This window comes from Eurytemora carolleeae, unplaced genomic scaffold, assembly GCF_000591075.1.
Source record: "Eurytemora carolleeae unplaced genomic scaffold, Eaff_2.0 scaffold383, whole genome shotgun sequence".
Classification (NCBI taxonomy): Eukaryota; Metazoa; Arthropoda; class Copepoda; order Calanoida; family Temoridae; genus Eurytemora; species Eurytemora carolleeae.
In genome coordinates, this window is record NW_019396487.1 from 156757 (window position 1) to 176637 (window position 19881).

A 19881-nucleotide genomic window follows, 5' to 3' on the forward strand; every position below is an offset into this window, starting at 1 on the left:
GAAAATTTTTGTATTCCTTTAAATACAGACTTTTCATAAATCCAAGGCTGAAAGTAGTCATATCTCTCATTTGTAATTCCCCAAACATTGGCCATGTAAGAGACATTTACAATACGGGTTTAGTAACGGAGGAAAAAATAGATGGAAGAGAAACAACTTTTCAATATTTTTCCCTCATTGATTGTCACGTTAAAACCTTACATGAAGCTGCAAATAATATAGCTCCAAAATTGTAGTAGAAAATAAACTGTTGTGGGCATAATTTTAAGCGACCTTCTCTTGATACAAAGGTTTTGAAGCATTGTGAATAAGAACTTTGTCACTTGAAATTACTTCTTTAATAAGGATAAAAATTGAAATCATTACCTCCCCACTCCTTCACCATAGTATCCATTGGATTGCTGTTTCCTAAAATTCGATTAATATTGTGACATGGATGTGGCAGGGCCCGACAAAATAAGACTTAAATCTCAATAATTTAGCAAAATTAAGAATGTGATCACATTCTTTAAATATGATGAGTTAGAGGTTAAGGTTAGGTGTTTTTTTTTTACTTGAATATAGCCATTCGATGGTAAACCTTACTATTTGACAGAAACAATCATCTCTGAAGTTGCATCCTTGTGGGTAACCCTGTTCCTCATACTTGTTTATAACATTCCTTGTGGGTAACCCTGTTCAGTTTATTATAAATTAAAATAATAATAAAAAAATCCATCTTCCATCCTGCTTTTACAAGATGAAAATGGAAATCAATACTCCTTAAATCTGAAATGAGTTTCTTACATTTTATCTTGAAGATCTACTGAATAGATCCTGGCTGCTAGAGAGTCCACCACAAAGAATGTCTGATCAAAGTAAACCAGTTCCTCGGGACTGAATTCTGTTCCTCTAAAAAGTTTCACATTTCAGGGAATACTCAAGTACTGCNAGTTGTTCGTAAATCTCGATAATAAAAATATATCAAAGGAAGTTGTTCGTAAATCTCGATAATAAAAATATATCAAAGGAAGTTGTTCGTAAATCTCGATAATAAAAATATATCAAAGGAAGTTGTTCGTAAATCTCGATAATAAAAATATATCAAAGGAAGTTGTTCGTGAATCTCGATAATAAAAATATATCAAAGGAAGTTGTTCGTAAATCTTGGTAAAAAAATATATATCAAAGAAAGTTGTTCGTAAATCTTGATAAAAAAAATATATATCAAAACTAAGATATTGAGACGAATTGTAAAGTAACTTTCAACAAGCCTAGTATTCTTAGCTCTGGGTATAATTAGATTTGTAGGAATATACACCCGCATCTCAGGAGCGGTAAATTCTTTTCTTGATCAAGGATAGGAATATACAATCTCAGGGGAGGTAAGTTAGATTCTTGATCAAGAATAGGAGTATACAGATCTCTGAAAGAAAAGTGAGCTCCCTTCTTTTCATATGCAAGGTAGGAATCAGAGGGCGGAAACGTTATGTATCCGGGTGTCTGTACCAAAAGAGTGTGTGTAAGTAATAACAAACCGAAGCCGTGTAGTGTAGGTATATACACTATACAGTACATAAGAATCTTGGTTTTTGTACAGTCTTGGAGACTACATTTGTTTATTGTTTAATTGTTTACTTGAAAGTAATTTTAATTTACATGTAATACATTATTTATATATTTAAGTCAACACTATGAGCCAAATGTTCACGCAAAGAATATAATTTGATTAAAGCTTACAATAAACTACTCGTTATTAAAGACTAATTATAATTAACATTTTTCTGCAATTTCCTTGACTGTAGTCATGTTGTGTGTAAAGGTTGTGCGTGTGTTATAACGAACCCGTCTGCAAAGCATTGCGATTGGCTTTCTCATGCCAGACATAGCGCAATTTCGCTTCCCTTTATTCTTATTCCCTGGTAGGAATATATTTAATTTCAGTCTGCCTACCCATATTTTTGTGGAATTAGTTTAACTTTTTCAGAAATAAAAAAATATTTTTACTTCAGCTATTAAGATAGATGAAGTTTTAATTTCAAAAAAATATTTTTGTTTTGGTGGAAACATGATAAAATTAACGTAAATTTTAAAAGAAAGTTAAAATATTTGTTGTGCAAAGTAATCGTTAATCATATTCTTGCTAGTTTTAAACTCAAGATTTTCTTATCTTGTCTTTTCTTTTTTGTCTGCAATGAAACATCCATCATAGTTAATTCTTTTAAATCCTTTCATTTCATTAAAAGTAGAAAATGAGAAAATATTTGAGGTTTTGTCGCAAAGTTGAAAACCAACTTTTGTTTTATTTCGAGGCCATCTGAAACTATGCTTGCATTATCATTTCCAAATTTCCCCCAATTTATCAAACAAAAAGCTCTCATTTACAGGGGAAAACATTGTCCAGTCTGGCCCTAGACAAACTTTAAAATCAAATCTGAATTTAGACCAAAGGAAAATATTTTTAAATTTTAACACAAAATAAATTCCACAGTAACAGACAACTGAGTTTTCCGGTACGTTTTGTCATAAAGTGAAGGCATCAGGCATTGTTCAAATTTGAAATTTGGTAACGTTTGAATGGTATTGTTGTACAAATGCTAAATAAGCTGTACAAATGTTTGTATTAAAAGTGTTATTAATACTCTTAACAAAACTAAGTTGTCCATGTTATTCAACGGCGACCATTATTTTTCTGTTATAAAACAAAAACTCTAAAAAAAACCTCGAAAAATTTTCTGTTTATTACCGAAATTTCACAAATTATAAATCAAAAGGATCCTTATTTTTTTCAGAAATAAAAAATGTCTTGTCAAGTTATTTCCAGGTACACCTTAATCGCATTAGCATCAATATTTTTTTAGATTTCATAATATTAAAAAAGTGTATATACAACTAGATTTTTCCAAATTTTATGTACATATATAATCAAAATCCCAATGAAGGATTAAAGCCAATAAACAATAATCATGCAATATGAGTATTTATAATATCTGTATGAGGGAAATCAATAAAACTAATCAGTAGTAAATAAAAAAAAAATTTAGAATAATGAGAACGGTAGTGAATTCAAATCGAATCAGTCCTTATATTATGAGGCAGGTTTTCATAATTTGATTTTTGACTGGTTGATTTGATACACATAATTATGGTATTTTACTATTTTCCTCCTGCAAAAAGAAAATATGATAGATGTTGTTATTTCATGAATTCAGTTTGAACAAAAAAGTCTTTTTTTTTAATCAGCATCTTGGATCGTAAAAAATGAATTTAATTCCAAACAAATCATTCAGATATTACAACCTATAATTATCGATAATTTTTTGACATTTTCGTATATAGTTTATATATAAAATGCACTTAAAACGACGATTTTTTCGTTTTTAACAATTTTCTCCTTATAGACACAACAGATAGAAGATTAGTATAGCGATTACAATCGATAATTTTTTTTGCGTAAGCTTATACCCCCTTTCATTTCATTTTTCGCGAACACTCCCTTTAATATTCTATTTTATTTAGAAGAGAATTGAATGCGGGACGAAATCTTTTTCTTTCTGAGGTGATCAAACTGTTATCTATTTATATACTTAGCTTGTCTGTCTGGGTGTTTGTTTGTTTGTATCCAATAAACGTCTAAACGGCTGAACCGATCCCACCAAAAAATGTTTGTGTGACCTGACATTGACCACAGGGAAGGATTATGGGTGCTCAAAATTACAAAAATTCTTATCCAAAACTTTTTAATCTTTGTAAAACTTTGAAAATGCGCGCAAAAATATTATTAAATCCGCAAACTTTTTGTTTGTTATTGTTTTACATTGTACAAAGAGAAGCATGCGAAGCGCCCTTAAAGTTTAGTTACAAAAAAGTTAAACTAGCCAATAGAAAACAAAAGATTAGCAATCAATCAACCATTAGATACAAAATTCCAAAGCACAGCTAAGTTAATCACTAATATATTGATGAAAAAAAAAGATAGTTCATTGAGAAATCAATACTCGAGTCAATAAATGAAACAGATAAATGAAACTGGGATTCGTGGACAAAGGAGCAAATTAAGTGAGATCTGTTACAGTAGGTATGCTTGGTATGCTCCTCTTGAAATGGAAGGTCACTGGAAATTACGCTCACAGCCCCTTACAGTGAACAAAAAATGAAATAAAACTAAAATATCCACTCGTTTAATATTATTCAATACTAATTCAACATTAATGTTCAATATCTTTTTTATGTTTAATAATTTTAAGATAAAATCTAGAAAAAACCGGAATATTATTGCTTGAATATATAAAAGCAAATTTGGGCACTTTTACAGACTATCCGACTTGTTTATTAAGCATAAAATGTTCCATTTAACTTTATTTTGAAAAGAGTTTCTGTTCTCATAAAACACATTTGTTTATATAAAATCTCCAAAATTTAAAAGCATTATAAAGATGTACTATTGTAAAACAAAAAACTGATTACAATTACCTTTTTACATTGTTCTGACGAAGAGCGGCTTAAAGCCAAAAACTTCTCAATAATTAGGAAACCATTACCATCAGCTACTGATGAACATCCGTTTTCAAATATTTAAAGCTTTAGACTTTTAAGCGGCTGAACTAGAATCTGAGATGTAGATCGTATTTCTAAATTACATACAGTGAAACCCTTAATAACGAATACATCGGAAGAATTTATCAAATGTCGTCTTGACAATTTTTCAATGAGTTTTTTACAATATTACGTAAATTTCAGTATATGCGAAAATAAATAAATAGCCATGAATATGCGGGAACAGTTTTAAAGAGTTCCATATAATCATTTAATTAACAAAAACATACATTCCATTATCAGAAAGTGAAGAATACGACATTTTATTAATTCTTTTGATGTATTCGTTATTAAGGGTTTCACTATACTAGACAATTTTGCTTTTATTACATTATGCAACATTTTTATTCTGACCATAGATATTAACCAAGTCGGTTTTTAACACGATTAGAAAATCGTTTTTTGTTTTTTTATTTTGAAAAATAGTTTTAATTAATGTCTGTGATTAGAGAAAAACGTTCGCATAATGAAAGCTTATCGAGAATAAAAACCTTAATGTCTCAAAACAATACCCATAGCAAGACTAATCGATTGATTGCTCGGAATCAGGTTCGATCTAGTTCCCCTGAAGCCTGGAGAAGAACTATCTATGCATCTCCAAAACATATGAGACGAAGAAATGTTTACGACAAGGGAAGCATAAATTTTAATTAATTTTGAGAGAATTTTTTTCCCACATTTTTACTTGCAATTTCATGATCTTGGGTATAAAAAGTCTCTTATTTAATCCTTGGCAATTAAGTAACATTTTATACCGGTGTCATGCATGGAGCGGACTCTTGCATGGGGCGGACTCCTCCTAAAGTTTTAACCATTTAACCCAATTTTAGACATAAAAAGCAATGTTATGACATTTTCCGATATTTATTAATGAATTGTGATTTGAAAAACACATTAAAAATTATCTTTATCTCGAGTAAATAATAATTGTTTGATGATTTGAAAGGAAGACGACATTAAAGAGCAAATACCTCTGTTTGCCTGTACTCCCTTTAAAATACATTTAAGAAATAAATGCGTATTTAATATATGTCAACTAATCATTTTTAATGTTTTAACATAGCTTTTTATGTCTAACATTGTGTTAAATGGTTAAAACTTTTGGGGCGAGTCCGCCCCATGCAAGAGTCCGCTCCATGCAAGACACCGGCACAGCAGGTTTCCCTTTTTTCGCGGATTTTAACAAAATAATCCCGCATTTTTCTGAAGCTTTAACTTAATAAATTCATATATCCGACTTTCTTGTGTATGTTATCAATTGGAAAATTATGTTTTTTTATGCGATTTTTACTTTTTTGTTTGTTTTCGGTTTAACTTCAAGATTTTTAAACACTCACTACGTTCAGGATTACAAATTTTGAATGTATACCTTAAACAAACAAAAAAGTAAAAATCCCGGGCAAAGCATTTTGTTCCGCATGAGAAAAAAAAGACAGTTGCAGTATTTATAGTTCTTTATAAAGAGCTGTTTTTTCATGAGATGTTTATCAAAAAGTTCAAAATTTTTACTTTTATATAATTGGGCTAGGATAGGATTTATGTGGGTAGGACATTATGTTGTTAATAAAACAAAACTATGCAAAACTTAATTCAAAAATTTATGAATATTTAAATATTTCTGCTGCTGACAGACGAACAGTTTCTGGAAGTTAGTCCAGGTAAACATTTTAAAGTTAAAGTAAGAAAAATAAAATGGTTATATTTGCCAAAATGGATGAATTTAAGAATATTAAAGGGACTGTAAGCGTAATTTCAAGTGATCCTTCATCCAATGATTGCAATGCCTGATTCACAACGGTACCCTTTAAACCATATATCTGATCAGTAATGTGGAAGTTTTTGTTATTTTGTCTAGGTTTAAAAGCGTTTGGTCTTTTAACTTTCGAATCACTTTTGTAGAGAAACCCACAATGGAAAATAATCTGTTTTTAAAATTTAAACATTGATATCTAATTCATCTAATTCATTCATGATCAGACATCGGGCATTGTCATCTCTGGAGGAAGAGTATCTTGAAATTACGCTTACAGTCCCTTTAAGGTTAGTTTATGATGTAATATGTGGCGTTGCAGACTACAATAGTTAGGGGTTAAGAACAGTGGCTAGGCCATACTTGGGGGAGCGAGCGCTGCCGCTTAAACAGGCTAAAAACAATGAGTTAAGTCAAAATTACGGCAAATGTAACCAAATGTAACTTTTGTAAAATAGCAAATGTTTTCACAGGGAAGTTGGTAACATTTATAGAAATTAGGGAGAGCACTAAAAAATAGGTTTTTGCTGCGGTATTTAGCGGCTGGAAAATTAGATTCATCTTTAGATTTGTATGTACGGACTAAATATAGACAGTCTTGGTCATTGATCATCATTAATTTTAAAATGTATATTTTTCCAGGTAGAGGAAGATAAAAGTAATCTGAATCCTGCGCAAAATATTGACATTCTGCGCAAAAAGGTTTGTAATTACTTACTATACTACCTGCAGCATGCTTTTTTATTAGACTTTTGCATTTTTTAATTAAGCTCAGATATGATCATCAGTGTACTGATATATCCCAGTTAGAGTTTAAATGCATTGGGTTGATCGAAAAAATGGCCCCACTTTAGCAAGATTTTCCGCTTTACGATCCAAATCAGTTTTCCCGCTTTTTTCCACAGAAAAATTCGAAAATTTCATCGTTACTCTCACCAAGATAGATATTTCTTAATAGATTTTTCTGAATAGATATTTCTAGATAAATATATCTAAATAAATTTTTCTGGATAGATATTTCTAGATAGATAATTCTAAATAGATATTTCTGGATAGATATTTCTAGATAAATATTTCTAGATAGATATTTCTAGATAGATATTTCTAAATAAATATTTCTGGATAGATATTTCTAGACAGATATTTCTAGATAGATATTTCTAGATAAATATTTCTGGATAGATATTTCTAAATAGATATTTCTGGATGGATTACTATTTTTGCTACTTTCACAATTTAATTTACACTAAAACTCTACGAGGTTCTTTAAACATCATTCTCTCATTCTCCCTAACCTCGGGATTCAAGATAATGTTTAATAATATCATCATATCCTTCTTCTTCCTACAGGTTGTCCTATTAATAATATCATCATATCCTTCATCTATCTAGGGTGTCCTATTAATAATATCATCATATCCTTCAACTATCTACAGGGTCACCCCTGCACACAAATGGAAAAGAAATAACTGGAACTACAGAAACTTTGAAGGCCTGCATTAATCTTTCATTGCTGTATTAACCTGGAGAATGGAGGTTTTTTACCTAGCTGAATCCAGATTTTGCTACTGGCAGCTTCAAATATACTGCTTAATAACACGCCTGGTTAGCTGTTATTAAGTATCCGCACTCGTCGGAAAGGCATTAATTCTTTCGATTGAATCTTATTCTATTTGAAAGCATCAAGGGAGCTCAGAACAGTCAGGTTCTTTTACAACTCTCTCCAGTGTCTTGTGGCTGAACAGAACCCTGTGTGGAATAACTTGGAAACAAGAAAATTATAGTGCAGAGAGGGGTAGGGGGGTTTCTCTCCTCCTCTTTCCCTTCCCTCTTGCAAGAAACAGGGAAAATGGAAACATAGAAATTAGAATCCTGGTTGTGCACCATGCACAATGATACCGGTTTATACTTTGCCAGCTTCAAGTATCTGAAGTATCTGCCGTATTCTGAAGCACTGTGTCCGAGATGAACTTATAAGAATCAAGATTTTTTTTTTGTCGGAAATATCCTCTTCTTGCCTAACCTTTCTTATCCTATTTGTCATTATTAAAGGGAGTGTTCGCGAAAAATGAAAGGGGGTATAGGCTTAATGCGATAAAAAAGCGCTTTTGATCGCTTCTATTCTTACTTCTATCTATTGCGTCTATAAGGAGAAAATTGTTGAAGACGTCTCATACCGAATAACATGGCGTCCACACAAATTGAGAAAATTGCAACATACAACTTAGACTGTAAAAAATCAATTTAATTTCAAACAAATCATTCAGATATTACAACCTATAGTTATCGATTATCTTTCGCCACATTTATATATATAATATGTTTTAATTGTTATGATCTGAGAGTTACTTATAAAAACATTTATTCCTGTTTCGAGGATTTTTGGAAATGAAGACGACATTTTCATATTTTCCAGGAATGTTCGAAAACAAGTTGGAAGCTAAATATTATTTTAAAAATTAAAATCAAAACATATTATGAAAAATCAACTATATACAAATTTGGCGAAAGATAATCGATGACCATAGGGTGAAATATCTGAATGATTTGTTTGAAATTAAATAGATTTTTTACGGACTAAGTCGTATGTAGCATCTTTCTGAATTTGTATGGATACTACGTTCTTCGGTATTAGTCGTTTCTAACAATTTTCTCCTTACAGACGCAACAGATAGAAGTAAGATAAGAAGCGATCAAAAGCGCTTTTTTATCGCATTAAGCTTATACCACCTTTCATTTTTCGCGAACACTCCCTTTAAGGCGGAATTCTGACACAATGAATATCCTCAGAATTTTCAAACCCGCTTGGTGCAGTGACTTTTTTTCAATCTACAAGAATTCTGTGGAAATTGAGTTTAAAGCTACAGTTGCTGGGTCAGACTTTCCATTGATCAGAAAACAATATTGAAAACTGGAAATAATTTTGATATCTACTCCTCACAAACAATATCTTTCTATTATACTTAATTTGATATTTCTGGCGCCAAGATATCAAATTAAATAAGAGTATAAGTCAGAAATATGTGTTAAAATGCATTTGTCCCTTGTCTACACGAGATTAGAATGCGTAGATTTAAAAGAGAAGAACAGAAAACAAATGTATGATCAGATAAAAAAAGATACAACGTTGGGAGAAAAAATCACTCATTTAAAGAATTTAAAAAAAAATTTTAAACTTTGAAATCAAAATAAATTGTTAAATTTCTTTGTTAAGGTGTCCTTGTTTGGATCGGCTCAGTCTATATTGAGTACTCCGGGTCTACCTTTAAACTCGTATCCTTCTCCAAGAACAGGTAAACTACAACGACAATGGAATAAAACACCTGCCAAAACCGGTGTACATTTGAATATCCGAGAGCTGGGCTAACCTTTGCGGTCCTAGTTTGGACTGTACCGCCAATATTTACAATTACTAAAGCGGCAGAATGTTTGGAATTGAGTCTGTGCCACAAACATTTATTTTCTAATCCCTTTATCTGTGCTGTGCATCCCGATGTCTTAGACCTTAGATATTTTAAACTATGAATTCTGTTGCTTCAAATTTAGTCTATGTTTAAAATATCAAAGTTTTGCACCAGCAGGTTGTCAAGAGATAGGGATTAGAAAATTTAAGTTGGTCTGTAGCAAAGTCTGCATTTTTTATTTAACATTTTTTTGAACAAAGTTATCGATAAATCAAATCATTTTAATTTAGGTCGTAAATTTGATTAAGTCATGAAAGCCATTGTCTTTGAATTTCTATCCAAACCGGCACACTTTTATATATATACTTTTTTATATATATAATTTATTATATATATACTTTTTTATATATATATACTTTTTTATATATAATACATTTTTTGACGATCTATAAAGTAGTCGGCGTTTATATCAATATACAATGAACTTTTCTTTTTAAGTTTTGATTTTGACAAGGTTGTTGGAAATTACTAGTTTACAAGTAAACAAAGAGAAACTGTTATTTGACAGTTTTTTTCATGACTATGTGTATCCATGCTGTTTACTTCGTAGAAAGTAAAAAAATTTTAATCGAAAATAGTCATCATTGTATTGATATATACGACGACGATTGTATACAAACTGCTTCCAAAGCTATTATTTTCTTGTAAAAAATGGCTGAGATTTTTGAAAAATATGTTTTTTTTCGAGGCCATTATAGTTCTGTTACAGTAAAGCTTTTTTGGAATTACAAGTATATAAGTACACAAAAGAGGATGTTGTATTTGACAGCTTCTTTTTTAAATACTTGCATATGTGTATCCGTGCTGTTTAACAGCTTAATATAAATAAAAAGTTAAGTTGAAAGGACTCTATTCCTTTAAGTTTAAAGTTGTCTGTATTTATAGTATTGATATAATCTCCTACAACCGAATGAAAAAAATACTTCACTTTTTATGTTTTTTTTTCAATAATGAGCTTTTCGATGATGTTTAAAAATATTGTAGCTAGACGGTTGAAAGAGGGAATTGGTTCTAAGGAAGCTAGAAAGATAAAAGTAGGATCTCTTTGTTCAGAACATAATTGGTCTTGTGTTGAAAATCAAAGGTAAGATGATGCCCCCCCCCCCCATAACAATTCAAGGTATAACCTTTTACCTTTTATACCCATTTGACTAGTGTGTTCTACGGTCGTTAATCCCTTTCTGAACGCAATCAAACAAAGCGACATGTTTCTAAAAAAGGAGGCAAGAACTAAAAAGGGAATTTTGAAAATAAAGTTCATTTAAAAACATAGTTTTGTTTCAATTAACTATTTATAACACTGTTATTTTGGTTCGCAGCTTTTGGACAGAAATTTCCTCTTTATCAAGAAGGTTTAAGTCTTTTTAGATTATATTTTGTCCCGAAATTTAGAAAGGAACAAAATATAATCTAAAAAGGCGAGAACCTTCGAGATATAGAGAAAACTTAAGTCCAAAAAATTTATAGCACGTCGTGCCAAAATAATAATGTTATAGGTAATTTTATGAATTTTTTCAATGGATGTTTCTAGATCAAATAAGCTTTGAAACAAAGCAGAAATCAAAATATAAAGTTGATTTCCATTTTATTTTCATCTCAATTGAAAAAAAAAATATTTTGGAAATATCCTAAATTTTTTTTGAGAAGATTCGGGAACCAATTAAAACTTTTTAGCGCACGTGCTATAATATAAAGCTAATTTAACATTATAGCACAATGATTACTTTATAGCACGTTCATTATGAAAGTCACGATGAAGTGAGTAAGAATGATAAAGTACACAATAGTTTCAAAAAATATCTCATGCAATAAAGCAGTATTCATCAAGTTTAAGAGCCATCTATAGATCTATAGATAAATCAAAATAATTGATTCAGATATAAACATTTCTGGATACACCAAATATTTTATAATTGTTACCTCTTTTATGATTATAATCATTTCTAGGATGTAAATTGACTGCACCGAGCCAATTCTAATTTAAACTTTTACTTTTATTAACTTTAAAACTTTGAGCAAAGACTTAAATACAATTTAATTACAAAATCTACAATTAAAAAGAAAAATTGAAAGTTGTATGTATAAGTTTAAACTAAATTAAGTAGATATATAATATTTTAGTTTCTTTTTGTCTTTTTCGAATTTTTGAAATAGCGTTATCACGAGGTTCGTCCGAAAAAGCGACCAAAGTACAGTTGGACGAAATTTTAAAATTAATGCTCAATAGCTGGAGTTTGATTTTCAGCCATTGGCTTCGCTTCATACGTTTAACAGAGTCATTAAATGAGGAGAAATTTTTAAGAACGAACGGAATTTTTCATGAACGATGATGCATCGTTGAGAAAAAACGAAAACTATCGTTTTTTAAAAATGAACAAAAAACGAAGGATTTAAAAGCTTTCAAATGAACATGAAAAAACGAAACATTTTTGCTGAACTAACGAATTTTCCAAAAGAATGATTTTTTAAACAAACTTTTTAAAAAACGAAAGATTTTTACTGAACAAACGATTTTTTCTAACAATCTTTTGAAAAACGATCGTTTTTTACTGAACGATTTGTCAGCGCGGAAACAAACAAAATAGATGGAAAATGAACGACAATTTTGAGAACGAACCAAGTCAATATTTTTTAAACGATTAAAATAAATAGCCGAGGCTTTTGTAGAGAAAAATATTTCTCGATGATAATCTGTTTTTGTCATTGAGATAGGCTACAATTTCTTCGACTATTTCTGTACACCCCTCACTGAGATATAGACTATAGGCTATAGACAACTATAGACAAGTATAAACAACTATAGACAACTATAGACAACTATAGAGAACTATAGACAACTATAGACAACTATAGACAACTATAGAAGACAAAATAATTGACTAAGAATACCACTGCGTTCAAATTAGAATTTATTTGGAAAACAGTTTAAAGAAACTGAGTTCTTGCCACAAGCTCAAATTTTCTAACCTTTTATCTATCTAACACAGGATGTAAACCATTGATATTTATAACTTTGATTATTTGGTCTGACATGATTTTTTGTTTGAAAAATATCAAAGTCACGACATTGGTCTGCAAAGAAAAACGGACTAGAAAATCAGAGTGTGTGACAAAAACTCATTTCTTTTTAATGAAATTAATATAAATTATAAGTGAAATCATATGAAAATTATACAAATTATATCACACATTTTTTTAACATTACTGCAGAGTTGTGAATGAACATCAACAATAAGGGTGTGTTGTTATTCAGTATTTGATATTGTTTTTATCAAGTTTAGAAACACCCTGTATCATATATAAATATATATGTATATTTATTTAGATCTCGGAGACTCGGCTTCATCAAGCATACAGAAAAGATAAAGGTACAGGGTGTCCCAATAGCATTAACAAACAGTGTTAATTAGTACAGGGTGTCCCAATAGAAATAAAAATATGTTAATATGTACAGAGTGGCCCAATAACAATAACTAATTGTGTTTTTGGTGGAGGGTGTCCCAACAGCAAAAACAAATTGTGTTAATAGGTACAGGGTGTCCCAATAGCATTAACCAATTGTGTTAATAGGTACAGGCTGTCCCAATAGCATTAAACAATTGTGTTAATAGGTACAGGGTGTCCTAAGAGCAATAACAAATTGTGTTAATTCTTTGATTTGTTTTCGTCAAATATTTCTGAAATTTCAATTAAAAACATTATGTGTTCTTTAACTAAATCAAATATTATCCAATTAGAGAAATCAGAATATTTGATAGATCGAACTGTCGTCGATCTTTCTCAATAGGTTGAACTGTCGTCGATCTCTTTCAATATGTCGAACTGTCGTAGATCTCTCTCAATAGGTCGAACTGACGCAGATCTCTCTAAATAGGTCGAACTGTCGTCGATCTTTCTCAATAGGTTGAACTGTCGTCGATCTCTTTTAATATGTCGAACTGTCGTAGATCTCTCTCAATAGGTCGAACTGTCGTAGGTCTCTCTCAATAGATCGAACTGTCGTCGATCTTTCTCAATAGGTTGAACTGTCGTCGATCTCTTTCAATATGTCGAACTGTCGTAGATCTCTCTCAATAGGTCGAACTGTCGTAGNTTAACTACTTCAGTTCGCTGTATATTTAGGTGGTTGAGTTTGTACCCATGTGTTAACTACTTCAGTTCGCTGTATATTTAGGTGGTTGAGTTTGTACCCATGTGTTAACTACTTCAGTTCGCTGTATATTTAGGTGGTTGAGTTTGTACCCATGTGTTAACTACTTCAGTTCGCTGTATATTTAGGTGGTTGAGTTTGTACCCATGTGTTAACTACTTCAGTTCGCTGTATATTTAGGTGGTTGAGTTTGTACCCATGTGTTAACTACTTCAGTTCGCTGTATATTTAGGTGGTTGAGTTTGTACCCATGTGTTAACTACTTCAGTTCGCTGTATATTTAGGTGGTTGAGTTTGTACCCATGTGTTAACTACTTCAGTTCGCTGTATATTTAGGTGGTTGAGTTTGTACCCATGTGTTAACTACTTCAGTTCGCTGTATATTTAGGTGGTTGAGTTTGTACCCATGTGTTAACTACTTCAGTTCGCTGTATATTTAGGTGGTTAAGTTTGTACCCAAATGTTAACAACTTCAGTTCGCTGTATATTTAGTTTGTTGAGTTTGTACCCAAATGTTAACTACTCCAGTTCGCTGTATATTTAGGTGGTTGAGTTTGTACCCAAATGTCAATTACTTCAGTTCGCTGTATATTTAGTTTGTTGAGTTTGCACCCAAATGTTAACTACTCCAGTTCGCTGTATATTTAGGTGGTTGAGTTTGTACCCAAATGTTAACAACTTCAGTTCGCTGTATATTTAGGTGGTTGAGTTTGTACCCAAATGTTAACTACTCCAGTTCGCTGTATATTTAGGTGGCTGAGTTTTTACCCAAATGTTAACCACTTCAGTTCGCTGTATGTTTAGGTGGTTGAGTTTGTAGATAGCTGGGATACGCTATGCCTAGAGCAATGCTGTAAACTGTACAATTCTAAACTGTTCTCATGTACTCAGGTGAACTCTTGTATTTTGGACATAGAGAATATATTAAAACTGCAAAGTAGAGGAAAATGTCCAATACTTAAAGCCTGTAATTATTTACAAGTGTTAATTAAGTTTTAAAATATAAACAAACGAATAATAACTTTCAAATACTTCATACTTTAGAAGTGTTGCTGGAGAAAGGAAAGAAAAAGTGAAAAGGGGATTTGTATTCATCCCTGTTGTGCCAACCTTGAGGTATTTTCATAATAAAAAGGAAAGAATATACTTATATTATCCCAGTATATAAATGTATTGATATTATCTACTACGGTGGTAGGCGATAATAACAATATAATGAAAAGGACTTTTCATTGTTTTTATTGTAACAAGCTTTTTTCGAATTACAAGTTTAATTACAAGTATAATAAAGAGAAGCTTTTCGAATTACGAGTTTAATTACAAGTATAATAAAGAGAAGCTTTTTTCAATTTACAAGTTTAATTACAAGTATAATAAAGAGAAGCTTTTTGAATTACAAGTTTAATTACAAGTATAATAAAGAGAAGCTTTTCGATTTACAAGTTTAATTACAAGTATAATAAAGAGAAGCTTTTTGAATTACAAGTTTAATTACAAGTATAATAAAGAGAAGCTTTTCGATTTACAAGTTTAATTACAAGTATAATAAAGAGAAGCTTTTCGATTTACAAGTTTAATTACAAGTATAATAAAGAGAAGCTTTTTGAATTACAAGTTTAATTACAAGTATAATTAAAGAGAAGCTTTTTGAAATAACGCTTTTCTTTGCTTCCATATTTGTGTAGTCATGCTGGTTAAAAGCTTGATATAAATCAAAATTGAAACCGAAAGTCGTCTTCATTGTATTGGTATAAAATAAATAAATAAAGAAAGGTATAATCTATACAATCTGCATTATGCACATATGCGTTGCTATTTCTAAAAATTTGAAAAAGAAATAGAAACTTTATTTTACTGAAATAAAGCTTGCTGAAATACTAAATAGATAAATATAGTACTTAAAGGGACTGTCAGCGTAATTTCCAGTGATTTGCCATGCAAATATAATTCGATGTCGATTTACAACAGTACCCTTAGAAGCTTTGACGGATCAAGTACAGTGGTAAGCGATTATATCAGTATAAAGAAGACGACTATCATTTCAATTTATATTAAGCATTTCGACAGCATGTACACACATAAACGTAGAAACAAAGAGAAGCTTCAATTAAAAGAGCTTCTTATTGATTACTTGTAAGCTTGAATTCGAAAAAAGCCTGTAAACAATCAAAACTTTTATAAAAAAAGTCGTCTTCATATATTGATATAATCACCTACCACTGTATGAATTAGATATAAAAGTTTATAGTGTTTAACTGATTGCTTTCAATTGTGATAATTCTTTTCAAAAGTGACTAGCTAATTTCTACTGCAGAAAACAAATAGAAGTTATCGTAATAAAAAAAAAATTTTAAACCTAGGAAAACGACAATATCTTCAACGTTTTTTATCAGATAAAGGTTTCAAGGCCAGTATTGCAGTTTTTGCATGAGGATCACTTGAAATTACGCTTACAGTCCCTTTAACTAACTAATATTATAGGTTGAAGTATATGATACTGGAGTTTATACTCAACTAAATGAGAATATAGAACCCGTGTTGGGGTTTCTTAAACATGGGCATGGATTTAGGCAAGTGGTTTTCGACGATATTCTATTACATATTTTCTGGAAAGTATATTTTATTTCTCCGGGGATGTGTTTAGATTAGGGAAATAAATCAATTTTTGGGTAAAAAGTATGAAAAAGTATGAAAAAGTATGAAAAAGTATGAAAAAGTATGAAAAATTGTTGAAACACCATGCCTTAGATGTCCAGTTTTAATTTTTTCCCCAGCTATTCAAATATCATTCAAATAATTCTTAAACATTTACACCCAGGGTTTAACTACAAGTAATAACTAGAATTTAGCTCAAGCTAAACTTTTTGAAAAAAAAAATCTGAAGTTGATTTCTCTTACTGAATTAGTATCTTCACTAAATTCAATTTTGTTTCAGCGTAAGTCAACAGTTTTTACGCGCAAAATAACACAGTTTCTATTTTTCATATTTTTATGGTCGGAAACCTTGAAATATCTAGAATTGAGGATAAACTGCTGTATCCTGTAAATACTGGGGATGATCTTTGCCTTGACGCCTGTTGTCTATACGATAATATGCTTATATTTGAGGAAGGGGTCCAAACTGTCCACTATACTGTTGTCTATACGATAATATGCTTATATTTGAGGAAGGGGTCCAAACTGTCCACTATACTGTTGTCTATACGATAATATGCTTATATTTGAGGAAGGGGTCCAAACTGTCCACTATACTGTTGTCTATACGATAATATGCTTATACTGTCCACTATATACGGTTGTTTAGCAGATGAGCATGTTATAGGCAATCTATTCATTCATCATTCGTAAATGACCCATTTCTCCAATTTTTTCAATCATTTAAAAAAATGAATTCGTTCTTTCTCAAACTTATCGTTCATTTTCCATCCAATTCGTTCATTTTCTCACTGTCCAGTGTCCATCGTTCGTTCAGAAAAACGATGCTCATCTCTGGTTATGCCATTTTTTAACCATATAGTTCGATTGACAGACATTCACATTTTTATAAAATCGTTATTACTTGATTTATCTATACCATGCTCAAGTCAAGAAAGGCTTGAACCTACTCGGTAAAGAGTATATGTTCAAAATGCATTGAGTATCTATATCGTATATATACAACTAGCTGGGGAACCCAGATTTGTCTGTAATCTAATCTCTGTATTTAAGTAAAACCAATCAGCTTAGAATTTTTAAAACAAGATCAGAACATTCCCGTGGTTCTACTGAGGTTTCCAGTCAAAATTTGAGGCAAATCGGTCGAACAGACAAATAGAGATTCAACTTTATATAGAAGAAGAAGTAATCTTTGTTTGTATGTATGATCTTAACTCAGGAACCCCTTGACCTATTTGCCCCAAATTTTAATTGGGGAACTCAATAGAACCAAACAAATGTTCTATTCTTGGTTCAAATATTTTATGTTGATGGGGACTGTTTTCTATAGGGAAAGAGTTTCCAGGTAAACCTAGGTCTACAAAATAAAGTACAAAATAAAGTACAAAATAAAGTACAAAATAAAGTACAAAATAAAGTACAAAATAAAGTACAAAATAAAGTGCATAATAAAGTACATTTCATTAAAATGCAATTTGAACCCTTGGACACAGGCAACAGATTGGAGGATTCCTTCCACTATTGGAGTTAAAGAAACAGCTAGTGGAGTTGAAGAAACAGCTAGTGGAGTAAAAGAAAAAGCTAGTGGAGTAAAAGAAAAAGCTAGTGGAGTAAAAGAAAAAGCTAGTGGAGTAAAAGAAGCAGCTAATGAAGTAAAAAAATAAAGCTAGTCATGATTAAACATTATGTAAAGGAGAAAATTAATGTTTGTGTTTGAATTCTGCATAAGAAATATAAATTTAGCTTTTGCTTCAAATCTGATTTTCTAGCCCCTATCCTTGCAACCCAATGTCTTAGGCCTTAGATATATCAAAATATGAATTCTGTTAGATCAGATATTCTAAGTTTTAAATATCAAGGCTTGCATCATCAGGAAAATTTGAGGAAATTGAAAATTTAATTCTTTTACATCAAAAAAGAAATCTGTTAAACTTAAAGGAACTGTAACTTCGTAAATGTGATTTCAAGTGACCCTCCAGTCCATGCAATGATGACAATGCGCAATTCACAACGGTACTATGTTAAAAGCTTTGTACGATTAAGTATGAATTAGATATCAATGTTAATAATGTTCAAAACTGATTATTTTCTATTCTGGTTTTTGTGCAAAAGTGAATTGTGCATTTCTATGCTCCAGGAAAACATTCAGGAATTATCAGAATTAAACACTAGAAAAACGAAAACATCTTCCACACTATTGATCAGATAAGGATTTCAAGGGTACCTTTATAAAACGGGTATTCTCATCATTGACTTGAATAAACAATCCAGCTAAAATATTAGTTTTATTAAAATTTTAACCCTAGTGTTGGAATAAATCTACATTAACTATGCATGTATCGCAAAGGTTTGCAAATTCTGTAAGCTCTGAAATAATAAAGTAATTAAGGTACAGGGTTATCCACAAAGGATGAGGCTGTGAAGACGACCTGAAACTATTTAAATCAGACGATTCCAAGGTTGAATTAAGTCACCTTGAATACAAATATATAATGATAAGGCAAAGAAATAAACAAGTTTACGATAGCAGACAATAATAAATTCTATACAGTCGTCTTTCAAGTATCATCCTTTGTGAGTAACCCACCCTGTAGTTCTACCGCACACTCACATCATTAGAGTTTCTAATCGTATAAAACTAAATTAATATAAACAAAAAGTATGAAATTTGTGCAATTGACTGAGAATGATAAGATTGAAAAAAATAAAAAATGGTCCATTTAAAATCTTCGTAATTTAATGATAAACGAGCTGCAGGGTTCTCCACAAACCGTTAAACAGTTTGCCCCAACAGGAAAATTAGAGAATAAAAACATCGCCATTAATAAAGAATTAAAGAATATAAGTAAAATGGATTTGCCGTTCTTTATACATTTAAGAGAAATATTTGATTTTGCTTCGGGTGATGGGATATTAAGATCGTTTGCCAAGTCTATCCGTGAATAACTAAAAAATACTCACTGTTTTTTAAATAAACACCTACTTATACACTATACTACAGGGTGTCCCAATAAACATGGGAATTCAGTGACGAATTCGGTATCGTCTTTTCAAATAATTCTTCGATTTAGTATAGTGATACCTACTGAGAAAGCTGTAATCCGTAAGAGTTTCGTCTGCTATGTTCACAATTTGTTTGTTTATATTTTGACTGCATACAGTTGTACTTAGTACAACAAGAAAATTGCAGTATACAAACAGAGTAAACTTGTCCGTCTTCACTGTTCATCTTGCGGAGACATTATAGACACATCTTTACAATCTTTTACCCTTTTTATTAAATAAAC

At 30.9% G+C, this 19881-nt stretch overlaps 1 protein-coding gene across 1 annotated transcript; it reads left to right on the forward strand.

Moving 5' to 3' along the window:
- The first annotated feature begins 2750 nt into the window (after positions 1-2750).
- LOC111704171 (uncharacterized) lies at positions 2751-18590 on the forward strand. The gene is made up of 13 exons (XM_023476324.1): positions 2751-2803; positions 3499-3538; positions 5125-5208; positions 6207-6233; positions 6968-7027; positions 9540-9618; positions 10774-10873; positions 13115-13157; positions 14744-14830; positions 14984-15055; positions 16421-16509; positions 16957-17047; positions 18088-18590. Exons 1-13 carry the CDS (start codon positions 2781-2783, stop codon positions 18256-18258), a joined length of 966 nt encoding a protein of 321 aa, XP_023332092.1. The 5' UTR covers positions 2751-2780; the 3' UTR covers positions 18259-18590.
- The last annotated feature ends 1291 nt before the right edge of the window (positions 18591-19881 follow it).